The 25517-nt window shown below is 41.5% G+C and overlaps 1 protein-coding gene across 1 annotated transcript; it reads right to left on the reverse strand.

The window, feature by feature from the left end:
- Positions 1-616: 616 nt before the first annotated feature.
- On the reverse strand, positions 617-24052 carry LOC115192083 (dnaJ homolog subfamily A member 1). Its single transcript, XM_029750202.1, has 9 exons — positions 23788-24052; positions 22144-22291; positions 21203-21386; positions 20967-21071; positions 20279-20506; positions 15867-15981; positions 14968-15083; positions 3972-4072; positions 617-1788 (listed from the first exon to the last, which is right to left on the reverse strand). Exons 2-9 carry the CDS (start codon positions 22273-22275, stop codon positions 1561-1563), a joined length of 1209 nt encoding a protein of 402 aa, XP_029606062.1. The 5' UTR covers positions 22276-22291; positions 23788-24052; the 3' UTR covers positions 617-1560.
- Between the last annotated feature and the right edge of the window lie 1465 nt (positions 24053-25517).

A 25517-nucleotide genomic window follows, 5' to 3' on the forward strand; every position in this document is an offset into this window, starting at 1 on the left:
CTAGGATGAAGGTTCACCTTCCAACAGGACGACCCTAAGCACACAGCGAAGACAATGCAGGAGTGACATTGGGACAAGTCTCTGAATGCCCTTGAGTGGCCCAGCCAGAGCCCGGACTTGAACCTAACTTCTCTGGAGAGACCTGAAATTAACCGTGCAGAAACGCTCTCCATCCAACCAGACAGAGCTTGAGAGGATCTGCAATGAGGAATGGGAGAACCTCCCCAAACACAGGTGTGCCAAGCTTGTAGCGTCATACCCAAGAAGGCTCAAGGCTGTAATCGCTGCCAAAGGTGCTTCAACAAAGTACTGAGTAAAAGGGTCTGAATACTTATGCAAATGTGATATTTCCAAATATTTTGTCTAAACCCGTTTTTGCTTTGTCATTATGGGCTATTGTGTGTAGATTGATGAATAAAACATCTATATATATTTCAGAATAAGGCTGTAACGTAACAAAATGTGGAAAAAACTCAAAGGGTCTGAATACTTTCCAAATGCACTGTATGCAGCGTTTACTGTGATTTTTCTCCGAACGCTGGAACATTGCGCCCTTTGGCTTCACAACAAGCACACCATTCACTGAGGTAAAAGGTATGAGACTTCAAGAGTTAAATAATTTCAATTTGGCAGTAGAAGACTAGCCATTAAGTTTATTTTAATCCCAAAACAAGTACGACAGTCACAGCACATAGATACCAGTAGCAGAACTTCTTGAGGTCTATTGAAAGTTTATTTACAGTTTGACTAATTCCCATGAAGAATGGAGGAATTAAAACAGACCTCTTGATAGTAAAAATGGGGTAAATAACTTTTTTTCATCAGTTGAACATAGCGAAGTATACCATACTACAGCAGATAGAATTCAATTGAATCCTACAGATGAACTACCACAAAAGGTCAATATGCATTTTATGAAATGTAGATAACATGCATCATTACATCATTATTAAAAATGAATTAAACAAAAACGTTGGTGTAATAATTGGCAAGTATCTTCCAACTACGCTGATGTGGTATACAAAAACATTAAATTATTCAAAAATTGAACAATATGGAAATAGGCCTATATGGTTCATCGCTGTGAGGATTCAATTAGGCAACATGAATTATAGCTTCCAACTATTTTCTTTCTCGTGACCTTTGGACACCACAAAAATCACCAACGGTACTAACCGTGACACCAAAGCAGACAGAGGGTGCTCAAAACCTGCTAATTTACAAATCAAACACCATAAAAATCTAACTTTATATATATATATATATTAAAAGAAAAATAATCAGTGACAGCATCCATAGCGCTTCCAAAATCTCAGAATCTTCATTTCTGGTCCTCTAAGGAACTTACCCAGAAATCCATTTCCTCCACTCAGGCACACGATCCAACAAAGACAGCCGAGTCACCTTGGAACGTAGATCCAGGTATCCAGCCCAAAGGACCGCTTCGGCACCACAGTTAGCATTGTAAGTTAAGAGAATAAAATGTAAGATGCGGTTTGTGCACGTTTCCAGAGGGGGCTGGACCATGGAGTTTTGGGGTTGGAGTGATGTGACGGGGTCTTACGAGGTCTGGCACTGGACCCCGCCAGCGGACGGGTAGTCATCCTCTTCCATGTAATGGTATTGGCTGCGTCTTACTCTGGCCGGGTCGCAGTCCTCCAGGTCGGCGTATATGTAGAGGTCGTCGTCCATGCTCTCGGGCTGCTCTGCCTCCCTCTTGGCAGGAAGGTAGTGCTCTAGCTCCTTCAGCTTGTGCTTTGGGAGGAAGTTGGCCTCGGGGAATACCACCTTTGGCAAAAAGAAAATGGGTATCATTTCTAGGCCGAAACTTTTTCTTTAGAAAGTCATGAAATTAAGAACCAACTGAAACCGTAAAGCAAACACGTTACGAGTTACACAGTGCAGACTTTAGTGTCAATTACATAATGACAATAAAAGTGCTACTACAAAATGGCCACTGGTCATAAGGTTGTTATGGTTGACTTTAAGTCTCCAGTGGTTTAATAAAACAGCAGTAGTCTGCAGCAGTAGTTAATCAATCAATTTAATACATTTTAACTGAGGGAATGAATGAGACCATTTACTTTTTTTATATATATATATTTTTTAGCTTAAGGCACCTGGTATTCCCAGATGGTCTACCATCTCCGTACTAACCAGACCCTGTTTTCTCCCTGAATTAGGTCCCTCTGCTTATCCCTCAATGGGCTTGGGAGAAGTGAAGGTCGAGTCATGCGTCCTCCGAAATATGTCCCACCTGGCCACCTACACTGTTTGCTTGACCCAAATGTCAGCCACACCAATGTGTCGGAGGAAACACTGTTCGACTGACGACCGACCAGAGTCAGCTTGCAGGCGCAAGGAGGCGCTAGGACACGATGAGCCAAGGCAAGCCCCACCGTCCAAACCCTCCCCCGGACGGCGCTGGGCCAATTGTGCGCCGTCCTGTGGGGGTCACGGCCGAATTAGGACACTATTTCCCAATATATATACACACACACACAACTCAAAAATATGAACGCAACAAGCAACAATTTTAAAGATTTTACTGAGTTACATTTCATAAGGAAATCAGTCCATAGAAATATAGATTTCACATGACTAAATACAGATACCTTAAAAAAAATAATTTTAAGTAGGGGCGTGGATTAGAATCAGTCAGTATCTGGTGTGACCACCACTTGCCTCATGCCGCATGACATCTTCGCATACAGTTGATCAGGCTATTGATTGTGACCAGTGGAATGCAGTCCCACTCCTCTTCAATGGCTGTGTGAAGTTGCTGGATGTTGGCGGGAACTGGAACGCGCTGTCGTAAATGTTGATCCGGCGCATTCAAATGTGCTCAATGTGTGACATGTCCGGTGAGTATGCAGGCCATGGAAGAACGGACATTTTCAGCTTCCAGGAATTGTGTACAAATTCTTGCAACATGGGGCCATGCATTAACGTGCTGAAACATGAGGTGATGGCGGTAGATGAATGGCAGGACAATGGGCCTCAGGATCTCGTCACAGTATCTCTGTGCATTCAAATTGTGAGCGATAAAATGCAATTGTGTTCGTTGTATGTAGCTTATGACTTCCCATACCATAACCCTACCGCCACCATGGGGCACTATGTTCACAACATTGACATCAGCAAACCGCTTACCCACACAACACATACACACTGTGCCATCTGCCCAGTACAGTTGAAACCGGGATTGATCTGTGAAGAGCACATATCTCCAGCGTGCCAGTGGTGATTGATGGTGAACATTTGCCCACTGAAGTCAGTTACGAGACATCGGTGAGGATGACGAGCACGTAAAGGATGAGCTTCCCCGAGACGGCTTCTGACAGTGTGTGCAGAAATTCTTCAGCTGTGCAAACCCAGTTTCATCAGCTGTCCGGGTGGCTGGTATCAGACGATCCCGCATGTGAAGAAGCCAGATGAGGTGGTCCTGGGCTGGCGTGGTTACACCTGGTCTGCGGTTGTGAGGCCAGTCGGAAGTACTGCCACACTCTACGACGACGTTGGAGGTGGCTTATGGTAGAGAAAATAACTTTAAATTCTCTGGCAACAGCTTTGGTGGACATTCCTGCAGTCACCATGCCAATCTGTGGCATTGTGTTGTGACAAAACTGCATATTTTAGTGGCCTTATATTGTCCCCAGAACAAGGTGCACCTGTGTAATGATCAGGCTTCTTGATATGTCACACCTGTCAGGATGGATGGATTATCATGGCAAAGGAGAAATGCTCACTAACAGGAATGTAAACAAATTTGTGCACATGTGAGAGAATCAAGCTTTTTGTGCATTAGGAACATTTCTGAGAACTTTTATTTCAGCTCATGAAACATGGGACCAACACTTTATATGTTATGTTTATATTTTTCAGAATAAATACAAAGATAGATATTGAACTACAGTATCAAGTCCTGAATGGTGGAACACATTGAAAGGTGTGTGTTTTACAGAACATACCGAAAAGAGGATAATGAGGCGTCCCTTTTCAAACGGCCGGCGGTGCATGGGCATCCCCTCATTCAGGACACACTTCTTGTCGCCAGGTTTGATCAATTCCCCTGCGAAGGTAAAAAATATTTTAAGAAGCTATCAACTAGTGCTGTCATGATACCAACATTTTACTAAGCCAAGTATCATAGACGGCTATGAATATAGATGAGAACTCTTGGTAGAAAGTGTGGTCTACCGCCTATCATGAGGTACCCTACCTCAGGCAAGTAATACCTCGAGACTTCTTTAATACTAAGACCTCGTGCACCAGCTGTTATTGACAAATATACACAACCTCACCCCTCGTCTTACCAGACGTAGCTGCTCGGTCCTGCCGATGCACGGAAAACCCAGCCAGCTCTACATTATCCGTGTTGTCGTTCAGCCACAACTCGGTGAAACATAAGATTTTACAGTTAATGTCCCGTTGATAGGATGGTCTCGACCGTAGATCATCAAGTTTGTTTTCCAGCGATTGTACGTTGGCAATGACTATTTACTCACTCGCCTACGAATCCTTATGAGGCACCCCAACCTTCTCCCTCTGTATCTCTGCCTTTTCACGCAAATGACAGGGATTTGGGCCTGGTCTGCGGAGAGCAGTATATCCTTTGCGTCGACCTCTTCGTCCAATACAAGGTGAGTAATCGCTGTGCTGATGTCCAGAAGATATTTTCAGTCATAAGAGGCGGTAGCAGCAACTTTATGTACAAAACAAGTTACAAAAATGCAGGAAAAAAATGAAATAGCACAGTTGGTTAGGAGCCCATAAAAACAGCAGCCATCCCCTCCGGCACCATTACAATGTCATTGTGGCAGTAAGGGGAAAACACTGCATGAAATCTTTACGTTTCAGTTAACTAACTCTCCCTCCAGATCTCTCTCTCAAACACACACCTCTCTCCCCCAAAACACATACGCACACTACTCCCAACTTTAAAAACATTAGGCAACAAACAGAATTTAAGATGTAGGTCCCCTAAACAGGGGACTTTACGTGGTTCTGGTACCGACAGACATTTTCGTTGAAATCGATCGGTGGACACCATAGATCGAAATGGCAAGTATTAAGCATTCTTACGGACACAGGAAGGGGTATGTCTGTTGCCTGTGTGAATCAGGATGTGAAATCTGACACCACTTGAAGCTGGGACGTCCTTCCTATGATTTCATTCGCTCTTCAGACTGTCCATCAACTCATGGCTGAACCCTACGTCATAGTGTTTAACGTTGTTAGTGGCTAACACCCTATGCCTAAAATCGTAACACAGCAGGAGAATGGTTTCATTGCTGTAGCACATTCAGAGCGATTTATAGCCAGTAATCTAAAATAATTGCGTGACTGGGAGATTTTAAACAAAAAACAGACAGACAAGATTAATGAGAGATGAAAGGCGAGTTCCTAGCCAGATGTTCACAGCAATGAGGGCGGACATTTTGATCAAGAAAGACCTTTGCATATTTTCTACATTCTAACACTACATATACAAATGTGTATTTTTTATTTATTTAACTAGGCAAGTCAGTTCACCTCACCAGGGTAGGCAGCATTCAGAATTTTGGATCAAAAGCGTGCCCAAAGTAAACTGCCTGCTACTCAGGTCCAGAAGATAGGATATGCATATAATTGGTAGATTTGGATAGAAAACACTGAAGTTTCTAAAACTGTTTGAATGATGTCTGAGTATAACAGAACTCATATGGCAGGCAAAAACCTGAGAAAAATCCAACCAGGAAGTGGGAAATCTGATTTATGTAGTCTTTTCAAGTCATTACCTATCTAACACAGTGACTTAGGGTTCATTTTGCACTTCCTAAGGCTTCCACTAGATGTCAAAAGTCTTTAGAACCTTGTTGCAGGCTTTTGCAGTAAACAGAGAGCGAACAAGAAGGCTGGGAAGTTGGTGACTCAGAAAATTACATGAATTTTGTGGCGCGCGTTTACGTGATGAGGTAGCTGTGTTCCATAACATTTTTCAAGACATTGGAATCGTCCGGTTGGAATATTATTGAAGCTATGTTAAAAAGGCCCTAAAGATTGATGCTATACAACGTTTGACATGTTTCTACGAACGTAAATATAACTTTTTTTGACTTGGTCGTGAAATTTTCGGCGCACTTCTTACATTTGGAGTAGCTTACTGAATGCGCAAACAACAAGGAGGTATTTGGACATAAATTATGGACTTTATTGAACAAAACAACATTTATTGTGGACCTGGGATTCCTGAGTGCATTCTGATGAAGAGCAAAGGTACGTGAATATTTATAATGCTATTTATGATTTTAGATGACTCCAAAATGGCAGGTATCTGTATTGCTGGTTTGGTTTTCTGAGCGCAGTACTCAGATTATTGCAAAGTGTGCTTTCCCCATTAAGCTTTTTTGAAAATCTGACACAGCGGTTGCATTAAGGAGATGTTTATCTATAATTCTTTGAATAACAGTTTAATATTTTATCAACGTTTATATTTTCTGAACATCACGCGCCAATGTAAAATGGGGTTTTTGGATATAAATATGAACTTTATCGAACAAAACATACATGTATTGTGTAACATTGAGTCCTAGGAGTGTCATCTGATGAAGATCGTCAAAGGTTAGTGCTTAATTTTAGCTGTATTTCTGGTTTTTGTGACGCCTCTCCTGCTTGGAAAATGGCTGTGTGGTTTTTCTTGTTGACGCTCTGTCCTAACATAATCTAACTTTGCTTTCGCCGTAAAGCCTTTTTGAATCGGACAATGTGGTTGGATTAAGGACAAGTCTATCTTTAAAATGGTGTAAAATAGTTGTATGTTTGAGAAATTTGAATTATGAGATTTTGTTTTGAATTTGCCGCCCTGATATTTCACGCTAGCGTCCCACGTAGCCCATAGAAGTAAACATGAAGTTATTCTATAAACTGATGTATAACACTTGTATGTTTCATAAATTTTTATGAGTATTTCTGTTTTTGAATTTGGCGCTCTGCAATTTCACTGATATTGGCCAGGTGGGACGGTAGCATCCCACACCCCCAGAGAGGTTAAGAACAAATTCTTATTTACAATGACGTCCTACAGCGACCAAACCCGGACGATCCTGGGCCAATTGCGCACCGCCCTATGGGACTCCCAATCACGGCCGGTTGTGATACAGCCTGGATTCGAACCAGGGTGTCTGTAGTGACGCCTCTAGCACTGAGATGCAGTGCCTTACACCGCTGTGCCACTCAGTAGCCCCATTTTACAGTTATAAGGAAGGAGAAATCTCAGTTGGGCGTTTTATAAATTGATTACACTATATTTAGAAACAATAAGTAATTTAAAGCCTCATTTCACAGTTGTCAAAACATTTCATACTTTTGTTCTCTTTTGGGGTGGCAGGTAGCCTAGTGGTTAGAGCGTTGGACTAGTAACCGAAAGGTTTCGAGATCGAATCCCTGAGCTAACAAGGTAAAAATCTGTCGCTCTGCCCCTGAACAAGGCACTGTTCCTAGGCAGTCATTGAAAATAAGAATGTGTTAACTTCTTATGGCTGGGTGGCAGTATTGAGTAGCTTGGATGACTGACGTGCCCAGAGTAAACTGCTTGCTACTCAGGCCGAGAAGCTAAGATATGCATATTATTAGTAGATTTGGATAGAAAACACTGAAGTTTCTAAAACTGTTTGAATGATGTCTGTGAGTATAGCAGAACTCATGTCAGGCAAAAACCTGAGAAAAGAATCCAACCAGGAAGTGTGGAAATCTGAGGCTTGTAGTTTTTCAAGCCTTAACCTATCCAAACTAGTGTCTGTGGGGTCATTTTGCACTTCCTAAGGCTTCCACTAGATGTCAACAGTCTTTAGAACCTTGTTTGAGGCTTCTGTGAATATGATGGGAGTAAGAGCCATTTGAGCCAGGTGTCTGGAAGAGTGCCATTAGCTCATTGACGCGCGTGGCCGACAGCTCGAGCTCAGTTGTTTTTCCTCTCTGAAGACAAAGGATTTGTCCGGTTGGAATATTATTGCTGATTTACGATAAAAACATCCTAAAGATTGATTCTATACATTGTTTGACATGTTTCTACGAACTGTAATGGAACTTTGGGGACTTTCGTCTGAACGTTTCGGTCGTGCCATGCCTGTTTGGATTAGTGTACTAAACGCGAACAAAAAGGAGGTATTTGGACATAAATATGAACTTTATCGAACAAAACTAACATTTCTTGTGGAACTGGGATTCCTGGGAGTGCATTCCGACGAAGATCAGCAAAGGTAAGTGATGTTTATAATGCTATTTCTTTTGTTGGCTCCAACATGGCGGGTTTCTATATTGTTTGCTGTTGTTTTCTGAGCGCCGTACTCAGATTATTGCGAAATGTGCTTTCGCCGTAAAGCTTTTTTGAAATCTGACACAGCAGTTGCATTAAGGACAAGTTTCTTTAATTCTTTGAATACAAGTTGTTTATTTTATCAACGTTTATGATGAGTATTTCTGTAAATTGATGTGCTCATTCACCGGAAGTTTTGAAGGCAAAACATTACATGCCAATGTAAAATGGGGCTTTTGGATATAAATATGAACTTTATCGAGCAAAACATACATGTAACATGAAGTCCTATGAGTGCTATCTGATGAAGATCAAAGGTTAGTGATTCATTTTCTCTCTATTTCTTCTTTTTGTGAATCCTCACTTTGGCTTGGAAAATGGCTGTGTTTTTTTGTGACTAGGTGTTGACCTAACAATCATGAAAGGTGCTTTCGCCGTAAAGCCTTTTTGAAATCGGACACTGTGGTTGGATTAACCTCTCTGGGGTAGCTGGGACACACTATTCAACAGCCAGTGAAATTGCAGGGAGGCAATTTCAAAAACAACAAAAATCTCATAATTCAAATTTCTCAAACATACAACTATTATACACCATTTTAAAGATAAAATTCTCCTTAATCCAACCACAGTGTCCGATTTCAAAAAGGCTTTACGGCGAAAGCATAATATTAGATTATGTTAGGACAGCACGTAAACAAGAAAACCCACAGCCATTTTCCAAGCAAGGAAAGGCATCACAAAAACCAGAAATACAGCTAAAATTCATCACTAACCTTTGATGATCATCAGATGACACTCATAGGACTTCATGTTACACAATACATGCATGTTTTGCTCGATAAAGCTCATATTTATATCCAAAAACCCCATTTTACATTGGCGTGTAATGTTCAGAAATGTTTTGCCTCCCAAAACTTCCGGTGAATGAGCAAATCAATTTACAGAGTTGAGTATGCAGCATTACTAGTTATTGTTTATGGCCCTCATGATAAAGAATTACTTTTGGGGATTACGTATATTACATTTACTTACATTGGAGGTTAATGGAGCACCATTAAGGCTTAAATTAGGCCTATATGAATCCTACCTTTGAAGCACATCTCATGAGTAGCAAAGCATTTTCCATTCTTCCTGTGCCAAGCAAATTTGCTTAGACCTACAGTGGTTCCTCCTTTAAAAGTTGTCATACTGCAGCACACCTTGGGGCTGCTGCAGTATTCTGTGGCACGTTATCTATTTGTCAGCCATTTTTTCTGGTAATGCAAGTTACTGCTAGTTTGACCACCAGAGGGCATCATTGAGAAGCATTTGATAGTCTTCTGTATTGGCATTAGAGAATTTAAAACCTTTTTTGTAATAACATTGTACACTGCTCAAAAAAATAAAGGGAACACTAAAATAACATCCTAGATCTGAATGAATGAAAATCTTATTAAATACTTTTTTCTTTACATAGTTGAATGTGCTGACAACAAAATCACAAAAATAATCAATGGAAATCCAATTTATCAACCCATGGAGGTCTGGATTTGGAATCACACTCACAATTAAAGTGGAAAACCACACTACAGGCTGATCCAACTTTGATGTAATGTCCTTAAAACAAGTCAAAATGAGGCTCAGTAGTGTGTGTGGCCTCCACGTGCCTGTATGACCTCAGTACAACGCCTGGGCATGCTCCTGATGAGGTGGCGGATGGTCTCCTGAGGGATCTCCTCCCAGACCTGGACTAAAGCATCTGCCAACTCCTGGACAGTCTGTGGTGCAACGTGGCGTTGGTGGATGGAGCGAGACATGATGTCCCAGATGTGCTCAATTGGATTCAGGTCTGGGGAACGGGCGGGCCAGTCCATAGCATCAATGCCTTCCTCTTGCAGGAACTGCTGACACACTCCAGCCACATGAGGTCTAGCATTGTCTTGCATTAGGAGGAACCCAGGGCCAACCGCACCAGCATATGGTCTCACAAGGGGTCTGAGGATCTCATCTCGGTACCTAATGGCAGTCAGGCTACCTCTGGCGAGCACATGGAGGGCTGTGCGGCCCCCCAAAGAAATGCCACCCTACACCATGACTGACCCATCGCCAAACCGGTCATGCTGGAGGATGTTGCAGGCAGCAGAACGTTCTCCACGGCGTCTCCAGACTCTGTCACGTCTGTCACGTGCTCAGTGTGAACCTGCTTTCATCTGTGAAGAGCACAGGGCGCCAGTGGCGAATTTGCCAATCTTGGTGTTCTCTGGCAAATGCCAAACCTCCTGCACGGTGTTGGGCTGTAAGCACAACCCCCACCTGTGGACGTCGGGCCCTCATACCACCCTCACGGAGTCTGTTTCTGATCGTTTGAGCAGACACATGCACATTTGTGGCCTGCTGGAGGTCATTTTGCAGGGCTCTGGCAGTGCTTCTCCTGCTCCTCCTTGCACAAAGGCGGAGGTAGCGGTCCTGCTGCTGGGTTGTAGCCCTCCTACGGCCTCCTCCACATCTCCTGATGTACTGGCCTGTCTCCTGGTAGCGCCTCCATGCTCTGGACACTACGCTGACAGACACAGCAAACCTTCTTGCCACAGCTTGCATTGATGTGCCATCCTGGATGAGCTACACTACCTGAGCCACTTGTGTGGGTTGTAGACTCCGTCTCATGCTACCACTAGAGTGAAAGCACCGCCAGCATTCAAAAGTGACCAAAACATCTGCCAGGAAGCATAGGAACTGAGAAGTGGTCTGTGGTCCCCACCTGCAGAACCACTCCTTTATTGGGGGTGTCTTGCTAATTGCCTATAATTTCCACTTGTTGTCTATTCCATTTGCACAACAGCATGTGAAATTTGTCAGTGTTGCTTCCTAAGTGGACAGTTTGATTTCACAGAAGTGTGATTGACTTGGAGTTACATTGTGTTGTTTAAGTGTTCCCTTTATTTTTTTGAGCAGTGTATATTGATTAAGAAATTTGACTTAATATTATGGCGTTTCTATTCAGAAAAAAACAAAAGACTCAGGGTTTCAGGGAATGGAAAATATTGTGCTGTACAACAGGAGGAAGGAGCAGGCTGTCCTTGTAAATAAGAATTTGTTCTTAACTGATTTGCCTAGTTAAATAAAAGGTTACACTAAGAGCATAACATTTCTGCACCCTAAAATCTCTAATTATTGTCTAACCAATACCCAAACGGAGATTAAATGAAAATAAAAATCTCATTGATTTATCAAGACCAGTCCCCATGCTTGCCTGCTAAAATAGTTCTAGGCTTTTGCTTCTAACTTCAATATGGTGTTCAAATAAGATGTACACAATTTAACAGCACATTACTCAACACTAGTGAGACTCATTTCAGGCTTACAGCATATCGAAAATTATTATTTTCAATGACGTGACTCTCCGCCAATAATTACATTTAGAGGATTGGAGGACTAAATTAATATCTAAGGGGCATTTTCCGTTAGATATTCTCACAGATCCTACGGAGCTTTTATATAATTCTAAATTAATAAATAATTGCTTTGTTTAAAAAGTAACAATATTTTGGAGATTCTGTTTTCATTTAACCTAGAGTGAGCGAGAAAAAGGCAATTCTTGAACATGGGGTGAGACATTCTCACTAATTTGTAAATAAAGCCAGTTTGTTATTTAGAATTATTTCTTTCTGGAGAAACCTAAGTTGATTATTTAGCAGACATCACTTGCTTATATTCATGAAGATGATGCGCGATCGGCAAAGGCAAACTAATCCTGGCATCATGGCACGCCATCAACATCGCTCTAATTACAGTCAGACAGTTGAAGAAACTTGCGTGGACTTATGGAAAGGCTCGGTAAGAAATGTTTCATATATTTATTTTTAATTATCAGAACATTAACCATGTGTGTTGGCTTGTTTGTACTGCTCTATAGTTTCGACCCAATGATTCATCTGACAAACAAAGAACTTTGCGTCCTGCAGGCCCAGGCATGGATCAAAGCTGGCGAGACATTCAATAATGTCATCTTCACAGACGAATCATCAATTTGCTCAAAATTGCTAAAGAAAAAAAATGAAGATCAAGTAAGCCGAGTCCCAAGCATCCGCTCAAACTCCATGTGTGGGGGGCAATTTCTCACCAGGGACCAGGCCTATATTTGATGGTCAGTTTGACCAATTACAAAGCAAAAGGTACATAAAATATTGCAGCCTACCCCTCACGGACTGTTATGTGTTTCACAATAATTCATTGTTGCCTCCTTTTTCAGGCATCGTTTCGAGATTTCCTTGAAGAAATCATAAAGAGATATGCTGGACCCTATGTCAGAAAGGTAAACCTGGGTACATACTGTTTCTTTCAAGGTAGGATTATAGCAATATTTTGTTACGTTTAGGCCTATTTCTATTTCTATTATTGTACCTAATTTTAGCTGTTAGGCTAAATGTCTTTTTTTCTTTTCCAAATGCAGACAATGACCAAAACACACTGCCGCCAGGGTTTGCATTGCAAATGAGGGCATAAACTGGGTCAAGACGCCAGCAGAGTAAGTAGACCTTTAAGGTTAAATAAAAATAAGAAAAAAGAGCTACAACACCTTCGGTAGGCCTACAGTATAGCTAAAAGTATTTCTCTACATGTAGGTCTCCTGATTTAAACCCGATCGAACTTGTTCGGCAATAACTGAATACATTTATCCATAACTCTGCCAGGCAAAGATGAACTGGTCAAGGCCATCAAGATGTTTGGCTAGAGAAATTGATGATATGATCAATGTATTTGTTGTCCCAGCAAGGTTTTACCTGTGGTTGTGGAGCTGGGTGGAAGTGCGACTAAAATGTAGTTAATATAAACATCCGCATTTTAAATGTATTTTTTCTCGTTACTTTATTAACGAAAGCATAAAGATCTTGAAGAAATACCATATTGCTGTTTTAAGATCGAAATGTAACACTTTAGGGTACTTAAGCATCGAATACATTGCAAGGTGAGGGATTTTCACAACAGTAGCCGGGCTATAAAAAGTAGAGGTTGACCGATTATGACTTTTTAAAGCCGATACCGATTAATCGACCGATATATATAGATATGTAATAATGATAATTACAACAATACTGAATGAACACTTATTTTAACTTCCCTGGGCTAGCGTCCCACCCTAGTCAACAGCCAGTGGAATCGCGTGGCACGAAATACAAATACCTCAAAAATGCTATAACTTCAATTTCTAAAACATATTTTACACCATTTTAAAAAGACAAGACTCTCGTTAATCTAACCACACTGTCCGATTTCAAAAAGGCTTTACAGCGAAAGCAAAACATTAGATTATGTCAGGAGAGTACCCTGCCAAAAATAATCACACAGCCATTTTCAAAGCAAGCATCTATGTCACAAAAACCAAAACCACAGCTAAATGCAGCACTAACCTTTGATGATCTTCATCAGATGACACTCCTAGGACATTATGTTATACAATACATGCATGTTTTGTTCAATCAAGTTCATATTTATATCAAAAAACAGCTTTTTACATTAGCATGTGATATTCAGAACTAGCATACCCACCGCAAACTTCCGGTGAATTTACTAAATTACTCATGATAAACGTTGACAAAATACATAAATTATTTTAAGAATTATAGATACAGAACTCCTTTATGCAATCGCGGTGTCAGATTTTAAAATAGCTTTTCGGCGAAAGCACATTTTGCAATATTCTGAGTACATAGCCCGGCCATCATGGCTAGCTATTTTGACACCCACCAAGTTTGGGACAACCTAAACTCAGAATTACTATTAGGAAAATTGGATTACCTTTGCTGTTCTTTGTCAGAATGCACTCCCAGGACTTCTACTTCAACAACAAATGCTGTTTTGGTTCCAAATAATTCATAGTTATATTCAAATAGCTCCGTTTTGTTCGTGCGTTCAGGTCACTATCCGAAAGGTGACGCGCGAGCGCATTTTGTGACAATCAAAATATTCCATTACCGTACTTAGAAGCATGTCAAACACTTTAAAATCAATTTGTATGCTATTTTTCTCGTAAAATAGCGATAACATTCCAACCGGGCAACGTTGTATTCATTCAAAGGCTGAAAGAAAAAAATTGAGAATTCTCATGAAAGCGCATCTCCAGTGTCACTGTCCCCAGGCTGACCACTCACAAATTCTCCTGCTGTTCTTCGCCCAGAGACAGCAGACACCCCATTCCACTTTCTGGCGGCTTTAGAGGGCCAATGGGAGCCTTAGAAAGTGTCACGTTACAGCACAGATGCTGTATTTTCGATAGAGATGCAACAGAAAGACATCAAATTGTCAGACAGGGCACTTCCTGTATGGAATCTTCTCAGGTTTTGGCCTGCCATATGAGTTTTGTTATACTCACAGACACCATTCAAACAGTTTTAGAAACTTTAGAGTGTTTTCTATCCAAATCTACTAATTATATGCATATTCTAGTTACTGGGCAGGAGTAGTAACCAGATTAAAATCGGGTACGTTTTTTATTGGTAGCATCATATGAAACGGTACTACGGTATTCTAAAATGATGGTATAAGTATCATGACGTTTTGGTACCGTTATAATACGATGGTACCAGTATACCGTGCAACACCACAATAACATTTTTTCTTTTTTAAATGCATTAAAAAAAAATGTACAGTGTTGTACAAGGTTTATGTTAAGTGAAATAATCTAGGAAGTGTACCTGGGTGGCAGGTGATGAGGAGGCTTCGGTTGTCCAGAGTTTGACAAGGCTTCTGGAAACCACACAGGGCCTCCACCAGCTGCAGCTCCATAGTCATGATCAGATTTTCCCCTTGCCTGTAGAATAGAGCACAGTCAATACCAACCAAAGCCAACCGGGCTGCGATCAATTGCATTTCAATTCAGGAACTGAAAAGTGATTGCCTCTCAAATGGGGATTTTTTTTGTTGAAAATTAATTTCCATTCAGTTCAGAAATTGGGCAAATTTTCGTTTTGCTACATGCCTTAGATATATAGACCTTTTTCCAGTACACAGTAACATACAACTTTTATTACCTTTGGGTTCTCATACGTTTACAATGATATTTTGATTCTTGCTTGAACAGTTGCTAAGATTATATTTGGTTTTGATTTTAGCTAAATAACTTTGATGCAGCAGTTGTTAGCTAGAATGCTAACGCTCATTGATATAGGCTGTAGCAAAAACTAGCCGAAGAGCCATTTTACTGGTTGAAATGTTTAAGTATAATGCTGTTGATTTGCATTAAGTAGGACATTCATACGAGCCTTAAAACCCAATTATAATCCAAAAGTAGTGTGAAAAGCACTCATAAGCAACATGTAAAGAGCTATTTGTTTTTGCTGGCCTTCTATAAGAACTCCCCCACCAACTTCCGTGCGTCGCCCTCAAAAGCAATGTTTGCAAACACAGAAAGGAGTCTATAGGCTAGTACAGAATACAGACCAATCCAATACTGAATATAAAAGGTCTCATGTGGAACATTGGAACTGCCACATATGTGCACAAACACATTTGTTGGTCCAATCAGACAATGTGACAGACATAGGGTAGAGGAAGGTAGTGAATAAGAACAGGCATGAGAGGTTTCATCTTTTACCTGGTGAAGACGGGATGGACTCTCTGATCCAGGACAATGATGATGTCACCAGGCTCTAGTCCTGGCTCCTGATCTCCCTCCCCGTGGAAAACTAGCTTCTGCCCATCCTTCATACCTGCAACAATTTAGGATTCATTTAACTCAACTGGTCCATATTAAACTGTATTAAGAAAAGACTGATCAGAATTCTGGTAACGGCGTTCACACGCAACCATGCCTTAGGGAACATTTAGGGCATTTTCACATATCCCTAGATGATTTGGATCCTAGAGCATTCGGTAACCAGATCCACACTATCCTGGTCCAGAGATAATGCAGTAGTACTAGTCACATGAAATTTAGTTAGAAATTATATCCAGAATCTGTTCATTTCCATTCTTGTCAAAGCAAACCTTATTTTTTAGAATTCAAGAAAACGCTCCAGGGTACCAAATTCATAAACTCAGCAAAAAAAGGAATGTCCCTTTTTCAGGACCCTGTCTTTCAAAGATAATTAGTAAAAATCCAAATAACTTCAGATTTTCATTGTAAAGTGTTTAAACACTGTTTCCCATGCTTGTTCAATAAACAATGAACATGCACCTGTGGAACAGTCGTTAAGTTAAACAGCTTACAGATGATAGGCAATTAAGGTCACAGTTATGAAAAGTAAGGATACTAGAGGCCTTTCTACTGACTCTGAAAAACACCAAAAGAAAGACATCCAGGGTCCCTGCTCAGCTGCGTGAACGTGCCTTAGGCATGCTGCAAGGAGGCATAAGGACTGCAGATGTTGCCAGGGCAATAAATCGCAATGTCCATACTGTGAGACGCCTAAAACAGCGCTACAGGGAGACAGGACAGACAGCTGATCATCCTTGCAGTGGCAGACCACGTGTAACAACACCTGCACAGGATCCGTACCTCACACCTGCGGGACAGGTACAGGATGGCAACAACAACTGCCCAAGTTACACCAGGAACGCACCCTCCCTCCAGTGCTCAGACTGTCCGCAATAGGCTGAGAGAGGCTGGACTGAGGGCTTGTAGGCCTGTTGTAAGGCAGGTCCTCACCTGACAAGGACCTGCCTCACCGCACAAACCCACCGTCGCTGTACCAGACAGGACTGGCAAAAAGTGCTCTTCACTGACGAGTCACGGTTTTGTCTCACCAGGGGTGATGGTCGGATTCGCGTCTATCGTCGAAGGAATGAGCGTTACACTGAGGCCTGTACTCTGGAGTGGGATTGATTTGGAGGTGGAGGGTCCGTCATGGACTGGGGCGGTGTGTCACAGCATCATCGACTGAGTTAGTTGTCATTGCAGGCAATCTCAACACTGCGCATTACAGGGAAGACATCCTCCTCCCTCATGTGGTACCCTTCCTGCAGGCGCATCCTGACATGACCCTCCAGCATGACAGTTCCACCAGCCATACTGCTCGTTCTGTGCACGATATCCTGCAAAACAGGAATGTCAGTGTTCTGCCATGGCCAGCAAAGAGCCTGGATCTCAATCCCATTAAGCACATCTGGGACCTGTTGGATCGGAGAGTGAGGGCTAGGGCCATTCCCCCCAGAAATGTCCGGGAACTTGCAGGTGCCTTGGTGGAAGAGTGGGGTAACATCTCACAGCAAGAACGGCCAAATCTGGTGCAGCCCATGAGTAGGAGATGCACTGCAGTACTTAATGCAGCTAGTGGCTACACCAGATACTGGCTGTTACTTTTGATTTTGACCCCCCCTTTGTTCAGGGACACATTATTCAATTTCTGTTAGTCACATGTCTGTGGAACTTGTTCAGTTTGTGTCTCAGTTGTTGAATCTTTAGGTCATACAAATATTTACACATTAACAGGCTGACTACACCGCTCGCGTGGGTTGCAAAATACATTTTTAAATCTATATTATTATACGCACGCCAACAAGCGTCTGGTTGCCAAGGGCCAAAATAGAAGTCAGTTCTATTTGTGACGCAGATCGTGCTGCAAGTCCTGCCTCTCCCATCTCCTCATTGGTTTATAGAAGCAGGTACCCACGTTCCAGCTCCTCATTGGTTATACCCACGTGGGTGACTGAAAAACGAACGAGGTCGGTGGCGGTAATGCACCTAATTTATGAAAGTTGCCAATCGCAATATAAAGTCAAGAGAAGTAAAAGCCTGGAAGGAAGGGAGATGACTAGAAACGATTCGGTTGACCATTTTGTGTGTGTGGATTAATTGGCGGAGGACCCTGTGCATTGCAGGTAAAATAACTCAATGTTTATATCCCAGGACAAAGTCGTGATCGCGTTTGGTGTGGGGGGACAAAATACATTTATGCACGATGGTGCACACGCGCAGCCAGTTTGGGTTCCGTGTAAGTATGCTGAAAATAAATGCAGTTGACAGTGAGAAGACCTCTTTTTTGCTGAGTTTCTGTGAAAAAGCCCTGTGAGTAGGACCAAACCAACTTTCCCTGACTGTTGCCTTGGACAACCAGCGCCAAAAGAGTAGGGGATAAACCAACCACAGAACTCACAGTACACACACACTACCATTTGCTTCAGTATAGAAACTTGTAGGTTTTGAAAATCAATGTTTGTATTACTTGTAATCCTTCCTGCAATGTCACAGAAGCATTTTTTTTTAAACTTCTATATTTTTAACTAGAGATCATAGGAAGGCACCATTTTCACACAACTACTAAAAAAATGCAATGTTTTTTTAAAGAGCCGCCAGAACAGCTTCAACGCACCTTGGCATAGATTCTACAAGTGTCTGGAACTCTTTTGGAGAGCTAGAGTTCCAGACCATTTTTCCATAAATTGTTGTTTTGTTAATGGTGGCGGCAACGCCATCTCAGGCACCGCTCCAGAATCTCCAAATGCTCCATTTTATTGAGATCTGATGATTGACACATTTAAAATCCCCCTATGCTCCTTTGAGACCCATCTTTTAAAAAGTCAGATCTTTGCTAGCCATGGCAGGCAAAATATTGTGCAAATGGGAATTTTTATACTGACCCTAAGCATGATGGGATGTTTTAATTTCAATACACAATCCCTCATTTACTCAAGTGTTTCCCTTTATTCTGGCAGTTACCTGTTGGTAGACACTGATATGGTGCTGGAGAAAAATGAATAGGAGGTTGAAAAGTGGCAGAACTGCCATTTTAGCTGTGTGTGTGTACGTACAGTGCATTCGGAAAGTATTCAGACCTTGACTCTTTACCCATTTTGTTACGTTACAGCCTTATTCTAAAATGTATTACATTGTTGAGGAAACAAAACTACACTATCCCATAATGACAAAGCAAAAACAGGTTTAGAAATCTTTGTATATGTATTAAAAATAAAAATAACATTTACATACAGTTGAAGTTTGCATACACCTTAGCCAAATACATTTAAACTGAGTTCACAATTCCTGACATTTAAATCCTAGTAAAAATTCCGTTTTAGGTCAGTTAGGATCACCACTTTATTTTAAGAATGTGAAATGTCAGTTTTTTTCAGCTTTTAATTCTTTCATCACATTCCCAGTGGGTCAGAAGTTGACACACTCAATTAGTATTTGGTTGGTTGTTTAATTTAATCCATTTTAGAATAAGACTGTAACGTAACAAAATGTGGACAGTCAAGGGGTCTGAACACTTTCCGAATGCACTGCATGCACGCACACACAGTGGACAAAACAGTCTACATGATCCTGGAAATGTTTTGGAAAGGACAATTTGAAAAGGACATATTTGAGCCAGCACACTGTATGTTTTGGTTGGCCCTGTAATAATGTGAATCAGGCACTGATATGTCACTCACTATACGATCTTATATCACAATACTCTTCATTCCTGGTCCCAGAAGACTGCAGTGTGTTGCGTGCCTTAGTCTCTGCCCAGCTCTAGAAATACTGATCCAACTAATCAAGATTTTGACTACATGAATCAGATGTATTAGCCGTGTAGCTCTCCAGGACCAGAAGTGAAGAAAATGTAGGTTATATCACATAACAGACATCCAAAACTCTGGTTAAATGGACAAACATCTAAAACCTCCTATATCCTCAAAATGGAGAAAGAAAATCTTCACACTTTTACCTGTTAAATTGGCAGTCACTCTGCTAGCATTCCCATCCACAGGCAGCTTGGTCTGTCAGGTAACGGTGTCAACAGGGCCCAGGGACATGGCGCATCCCGTGTCAACATGCTTAACCCACCCCCAACCCCCCACGTCACTACACAAACATAGTGAACAATTTAGGCAGAGTCTATGCTCTTGACAATTTGTACTCCACACAAATCAAACGAGTCAAACTGTTGGACCTCATAGCAAAAAAATAACATTCAGGGTAGAACATTTTAATTTATTGTATATATTAACTATGAATAAGTTAATATCAATTGTGAGTTGTGGAAAGACTTAAATTGATGGACAACTAATCAACCGCCTCACCTTTGTCAATGTGGACCTCTAGGATCTTCTTATGCCGCAGAATCTTCCGTCCACTGCAGGCCTTGCAGCGGTCCTTGTGGCTGATACGCTGGCCCTGGCCCTGGCAACCCCCGCACACGGTGGACACCTGCTGCACCATGCCTGGCCCCAGCTGGTGGAGGCGCACCTGCATGCCCGTGCCGTGACAGGACATGCACATCTCCACCGCGCCCTTCCTTCCCCCGCGACCTACCCCAAACCATAGCCATGTCAGTCCACATCACCCCAGTCGTTTGCAGCAGTAACTCTCATTACATCACCGTTAAACAGAACGCCACATGCTGCATTTGACAGGGCGGTAAATGCTAGTCAACAGATAGCGATTCTGTGGCTTAATGATCCGCTGTATAAATGTAATTGGAGTAAGCAAGAACATCTATGTACGTATTTTATAGTCAGAGCAACAAAAATGGAACCAAACAATACAGTTTGGGCATTGTACGATATCTCAAAAATGTTTTACCCTTCATAATGTGAAAAGGTTTTAAAAAAACAAAAAATTACATCCAATCCATGCATGAACACACAGGGCTATTCAACCTGATGACTTTAGGGTTACCACACTGGTCATTTTCATCCGTCCCTTTTAATAAGGGACTGATCAAGACCAATGTTAACCAACAATGTAACATGTGTAGTAATGTAGCACCTTCACATCGCTCGCAAATAACATTCTTCTGGACAGCAAGTTTCCTCGTGGCGCCATTGAAGAGGTCTTCCAAAGAGACTGTGAGCTGATGAACCACATTCTTTCCTAGGTTGAGAGCACATTGGGGCAAAGCATTAGCTATAGAGAAGTTAAGAAGAACCACAGAAAACCAAAGGCCAGATTTTGAAGTCTTCTGTGGAAGGTAATATTTGTCTCTGTACTTCATTTTGTTTTACCTCTCCTCTCCCGGTGCAGTCGGCCACCTCCTCCAAAGAACATGTCAAAGATGTCCATGGGGGATCCAAAACCCCCGCCACCTCCGCTGCCCCCTCCTTTTATTGCCTTCTCCCCTCCCCGGTCATACACCTCTCTCTTCTGGGAGTCTGACAGCACCTCATATGCCTGAGATATCTGCTTAAACTGGGAAGAAAAAAACTGAATGAAAGGGGGATAGTCAGTTGTACAACTGAAATGTGTCTTCCGCATTTAACCCAACCCCTCTGAATCAGAGAGGTGCGGGGGCTGCCTTAATCGACATCCGGGAAACAGTGGGTTAACTGCCTTGCTCAGGGGCAGAATGACAGATTTTTACCTTGTCAGCTCGGGGATTCAATCCAGCAACCTTTCAGTTACTTGCCCAACGCGATCAATTCTCAGAGTACAAAAACAACTACTTGTAGAAATCTCAACTAGCACTCAAATATTAAACTTACTAGAATTTTCTGACAGAACTGTAGAAACAATTGATGTATTTTCCATATTCATCTCTTAAAAATAACCTGACATAACCGGCATCAATGTGCTGGATTAGCATACATCGCTCCCTCTGAACTTGCCTCTGACTGGGCTTGAACCAGAGTCCTCTACCTTGCCAACACACGTGACCACCCGCTCGATAATGTGAAAAAACATTTGAGCTATATAAAAGGAACCAATTGTATAGATCCATCTACGAAATTTCAAGCTAGCTGTGGAGTGAGCTTACTGTACCTCTTAACTCCAGTACACTGGCATAAATAACCTATCTCCACTCAACCACTGGTCATAAATCAGAACCTATTCATAGGAGTTTTACATTGTTTATAACATACACAGCTCAGAAAGATAAAGGTGGTACAACAAAAATAAACTCTGACCATCATGGACACAAAGTGGTTTCCTGAATACTTCCACTCACTTTCTCCCCTTCAGTAGGGTTCTTGTCAGGGTGGTATTTCAAGGCCAGCTTACGATAAGCCTTTTTCAGCTCATCTGGTGTGGCATTGGGCTTAACACCCAACATGTCATAAAAGCCGGTTTCCTTCACCATTGTTGTTGGTTACAGTCTGCAGAAGAAAGAAAATGCTGTTCACACAAGTGTCAGTTTCTCGTCCTGTATGACATATAGTGCGGAGCGATGTGCTTTGAGGTCGGTTCAGTAATAGTTTGATTATAAAAAAATAAAAACATTGATAGATTTTTTTTATTTGGGGGGGCTATACCGTCTTACAAAAATCCTTATTTTAGTAGTTCTTCAAAATAAATATGGCATACTTTACGACTGCTGAACACCAACTATCAAATCTTAGATTATGTATTTTCAGGTAGAGATACCACACGAAGCAACTGCTCTATCCCTCTCCGTCTCTGACCGGACAAGTAGGCGCCCAATGGCCTGTTGGGAACAGTTCGCGCTTGATCTGATCTAAAAGAAACTGAGCATTGCACTCAGAGAAAAAAAATGTATGAAATGGAAATCAAATAATTGAACCGAAGTTGGTCAATAGTTGTTAATCGCTCAGCACTAATGACATTCTATTTGCATTTGAAACCACTTATTGGTATGATAAGTTCCCCACCACTGCAACTTCATGATATAAATATCCCAATCAGATAGCATTAGAAACAACAAAGTTGGTGAATAGCAACATATTTTCAACATGAGGGGTTAGCTCTTAACATCTGACTTTCTGAACCCAGAAGCTCAACATCGTGAGACTTCTGAGAACACATGCTAAACAGACCAGAGGGGTGTCCTACTACAAAGCAAGCTATATCTACTTATTAGTTAAAGTATATTTCATGTTAGGTTTAAAGGGCTCTGGAAGCCAAAACAACCAAATAAACGTGAATCGATTCTCAATTGCGTTACGGTTCTAGAAATATAAATCCCTGTACTTTCATATCAACCTCACAAATGCTAAATACACAATTACTGTGCACTGTTTTAACCGGGTTTAACAGTTGCAGATGATAGTATTTTTCTGCGACACATTTGTGGCGTTTGTCTTCAGTTTACACTGAAGGTGTAGGTGTTCACTCAGACGCAGATAGCTAACATTAATTAGCACAGATAACGTTAGTCCACTGTCTTCTGTCTGTAAACAAGCGCTGTAACATGGATATATATATATGGGCTTGTGGGAACCCTATAGAATGGTGTGTATCAATTTAACATTTTACTATTAGCGTTATTTTTCTGATATGAAATATAAAGTCCTCATGGTTAGACCGTAACGTTAACAATACTAGAAGCGCTAGCTAGCGTCGAACGTTAGCTACGTCTTTAACGCGGGCTAGCTAACGTTACATTATTACTAAACGCTTAAAGGACAGAGACCCATCTAGCTAGTTACCCGTATCCAACATGACAACGTTAAGTTAGCTAGCCAGCTAAGTAACTTACCCAGGTTTGGTAGCTAGCTAGGCTAACGTTAGCTGGCCAGCTATCCACGACCTAGCTAACTGATAGTAGTAGCTTAGCTAGTAGTTTATTACTATACCAATTAGGAACATTACTTTTTTTGCAGAATGAAAACACCATTAAATTGTGGTTAGCTACCTGTTACAATAGACGGCCGTTGAGAGAAAGGACCTTGTTCAACTTATAACAACCCCTCGTCCTGGCGATGAACTTCCAGAACCTTCTACTACTTGCACCGCCTACTTTAACGGTGCTTTCAAGACAACTCGGAAAAAACGAGGTCAAACCATGACGTCGGTGATTTTCAGGTCGGGAAGTCGGGGCTATAGAAAGATGCCCGAGTTTCCGACTTGGGATTCCGAGTTTGATGGACGCTCAAACGATTTTTTTTGTCAGAACTCGATTTTTTTCTCCAGAGTTCCCAGTTGCCTGGAACGCACTGAAGTCAGAGATTTCCCAATTCAGAATTCGAGTTGTTTTGAACGTGGCATTATTGACAGTGGCGTGTATTCATGGTTGCCAAGGGAAGCCAGGCCTCCCCCAAGAATGACCAAGAAAAAAAATATACAATTATATTTATATTTTGTCTCTCTGGGTTTCATAATTTTCCTTACATTCACAAGAGCACCTCTGTATGTGTAGGCCATCTATCTGATGCTGTCTGGTCCAAAAGACTATGACATTGTTGCCACCCCTAGCATTGCATGTAATGGAAGCCAGCAAACATTTTTCCTTTCTTTAAAAAAAACAGGTAATAGCCAATCAGTCTCGAGCTGAACTGAACGAGCTCAAATGTGAATGGTCCTGGCACACCAAAAAAAAGTTTAAGGGGGAAGCCATTTTGGATTTGTCCTCACTCCAATCAAATTGCATTGAGAGCATACTTCATTGACAGAAACAACTTGACTTGTTGCATCTTGTGTTGTTGTCCTCAGGTGGATGGCTAGCTAAAGTGGTCCCTTTCCTAAATTAGCCATGGATGAAGTTGGAAAAACAATACATCATGTAACTAGTTGCATAAACAGGCATCTTGGTGCATTTGGCATGTCAACACTTCTTATAAAAACAAGTAGTGATGAAGTCAATCTCTATTTTGTTAGGACCCCCATTCAGATACTCTTCCTAAGGTCCACACAAAACATGAAACATGACATAATACAGAACATTTATAAACAAGAACAGCTTGAGGACAGAACTACATAATTTTTTTAAATGGCACACATACTGAAGCCTACAAATCAATACATACACACAAAATATCTAGGTCAAATAGGGGAGAGGCGTTGTGCCTTGAGATGTTACGTCATTTATTTTTTTTAACCAGGTTTGCTGTTCATTTGAGGAATATGAGATAGAAGGCAGTTCCATGCAATAATGGCTCTATATAATACTGTACGCTTTCTTGAATTGTTCTGGATTTGGGAACTCTGAAAAAAACCCTGGTGGCATGTCTGGTGGGGTAAGTGTGTGTAAGCTGTGTGTAAGTTGACTATGCAAACAATTTGGAATTTTCAACACATTCATTTTTCTTTTAAAAATACGTGATGCAGTCAGTCTCTCCTCAACTCTTAGCCAAGAGAGACTAGCATTCATAGTATTTAAAATATCCCTCTGATTACAATGAAGAGCAACATGTGCTGCTCTGTTCTGGGCCAGCTGCAGCTTAACTAGGTTTTTCTTTGCAGCACTTGACCACATGGCTGGGCAATAATCAAGAGAAGACAAAACTAGAGCCTACATGACTTGCTTTTTGGAGTGTGGTGTCAAAAATCAGAGCATCTCTTTATTATGGACATTTATTACGGACAGACCTCTCCCCATCTGTACAACCATTGAATCTATATGTTTTGACCATAACAGTTTAGAAT

This window comes from Salmo trutta, chromosome 4 (genome assembly GCF_901001165.1).
Source record: "Salmo trutta chromosome 4, fSalTru1.1, whole genome shotgun sequence".
NCBI classification, from domain to species: Eukaryota; Metazoa; Chordata; class Actinopteri; order Salmoniformes; family Salmonidae; genus Salmo; species Salmo trutta.

Bases quoted from the DNA above. Each gene is read 5' to 3' on its own strand.
- LOC115192083 (XM_029750202.1), bottom strand. From the start codon at position 22,275: ATGGTGAAGGAAACCGGCTTTTATGACATGTTGGGTGTTAAGCCCAAT. The intron at 15,982-20,278 runs GTGAGGCGGTTG...AAATTGTTGCAG, and splicing joins AGAGGTCCACATTGACAAAG to GTATGAAGGATGGGCAGAAG. The intron at 15,084-15,866 runs GTAAAAGATGAA...TCTATTCTACAG, and splicing joins GTCCATCCCGTCTTCACCAG to GCAAGGGGAAAATCTGATCA.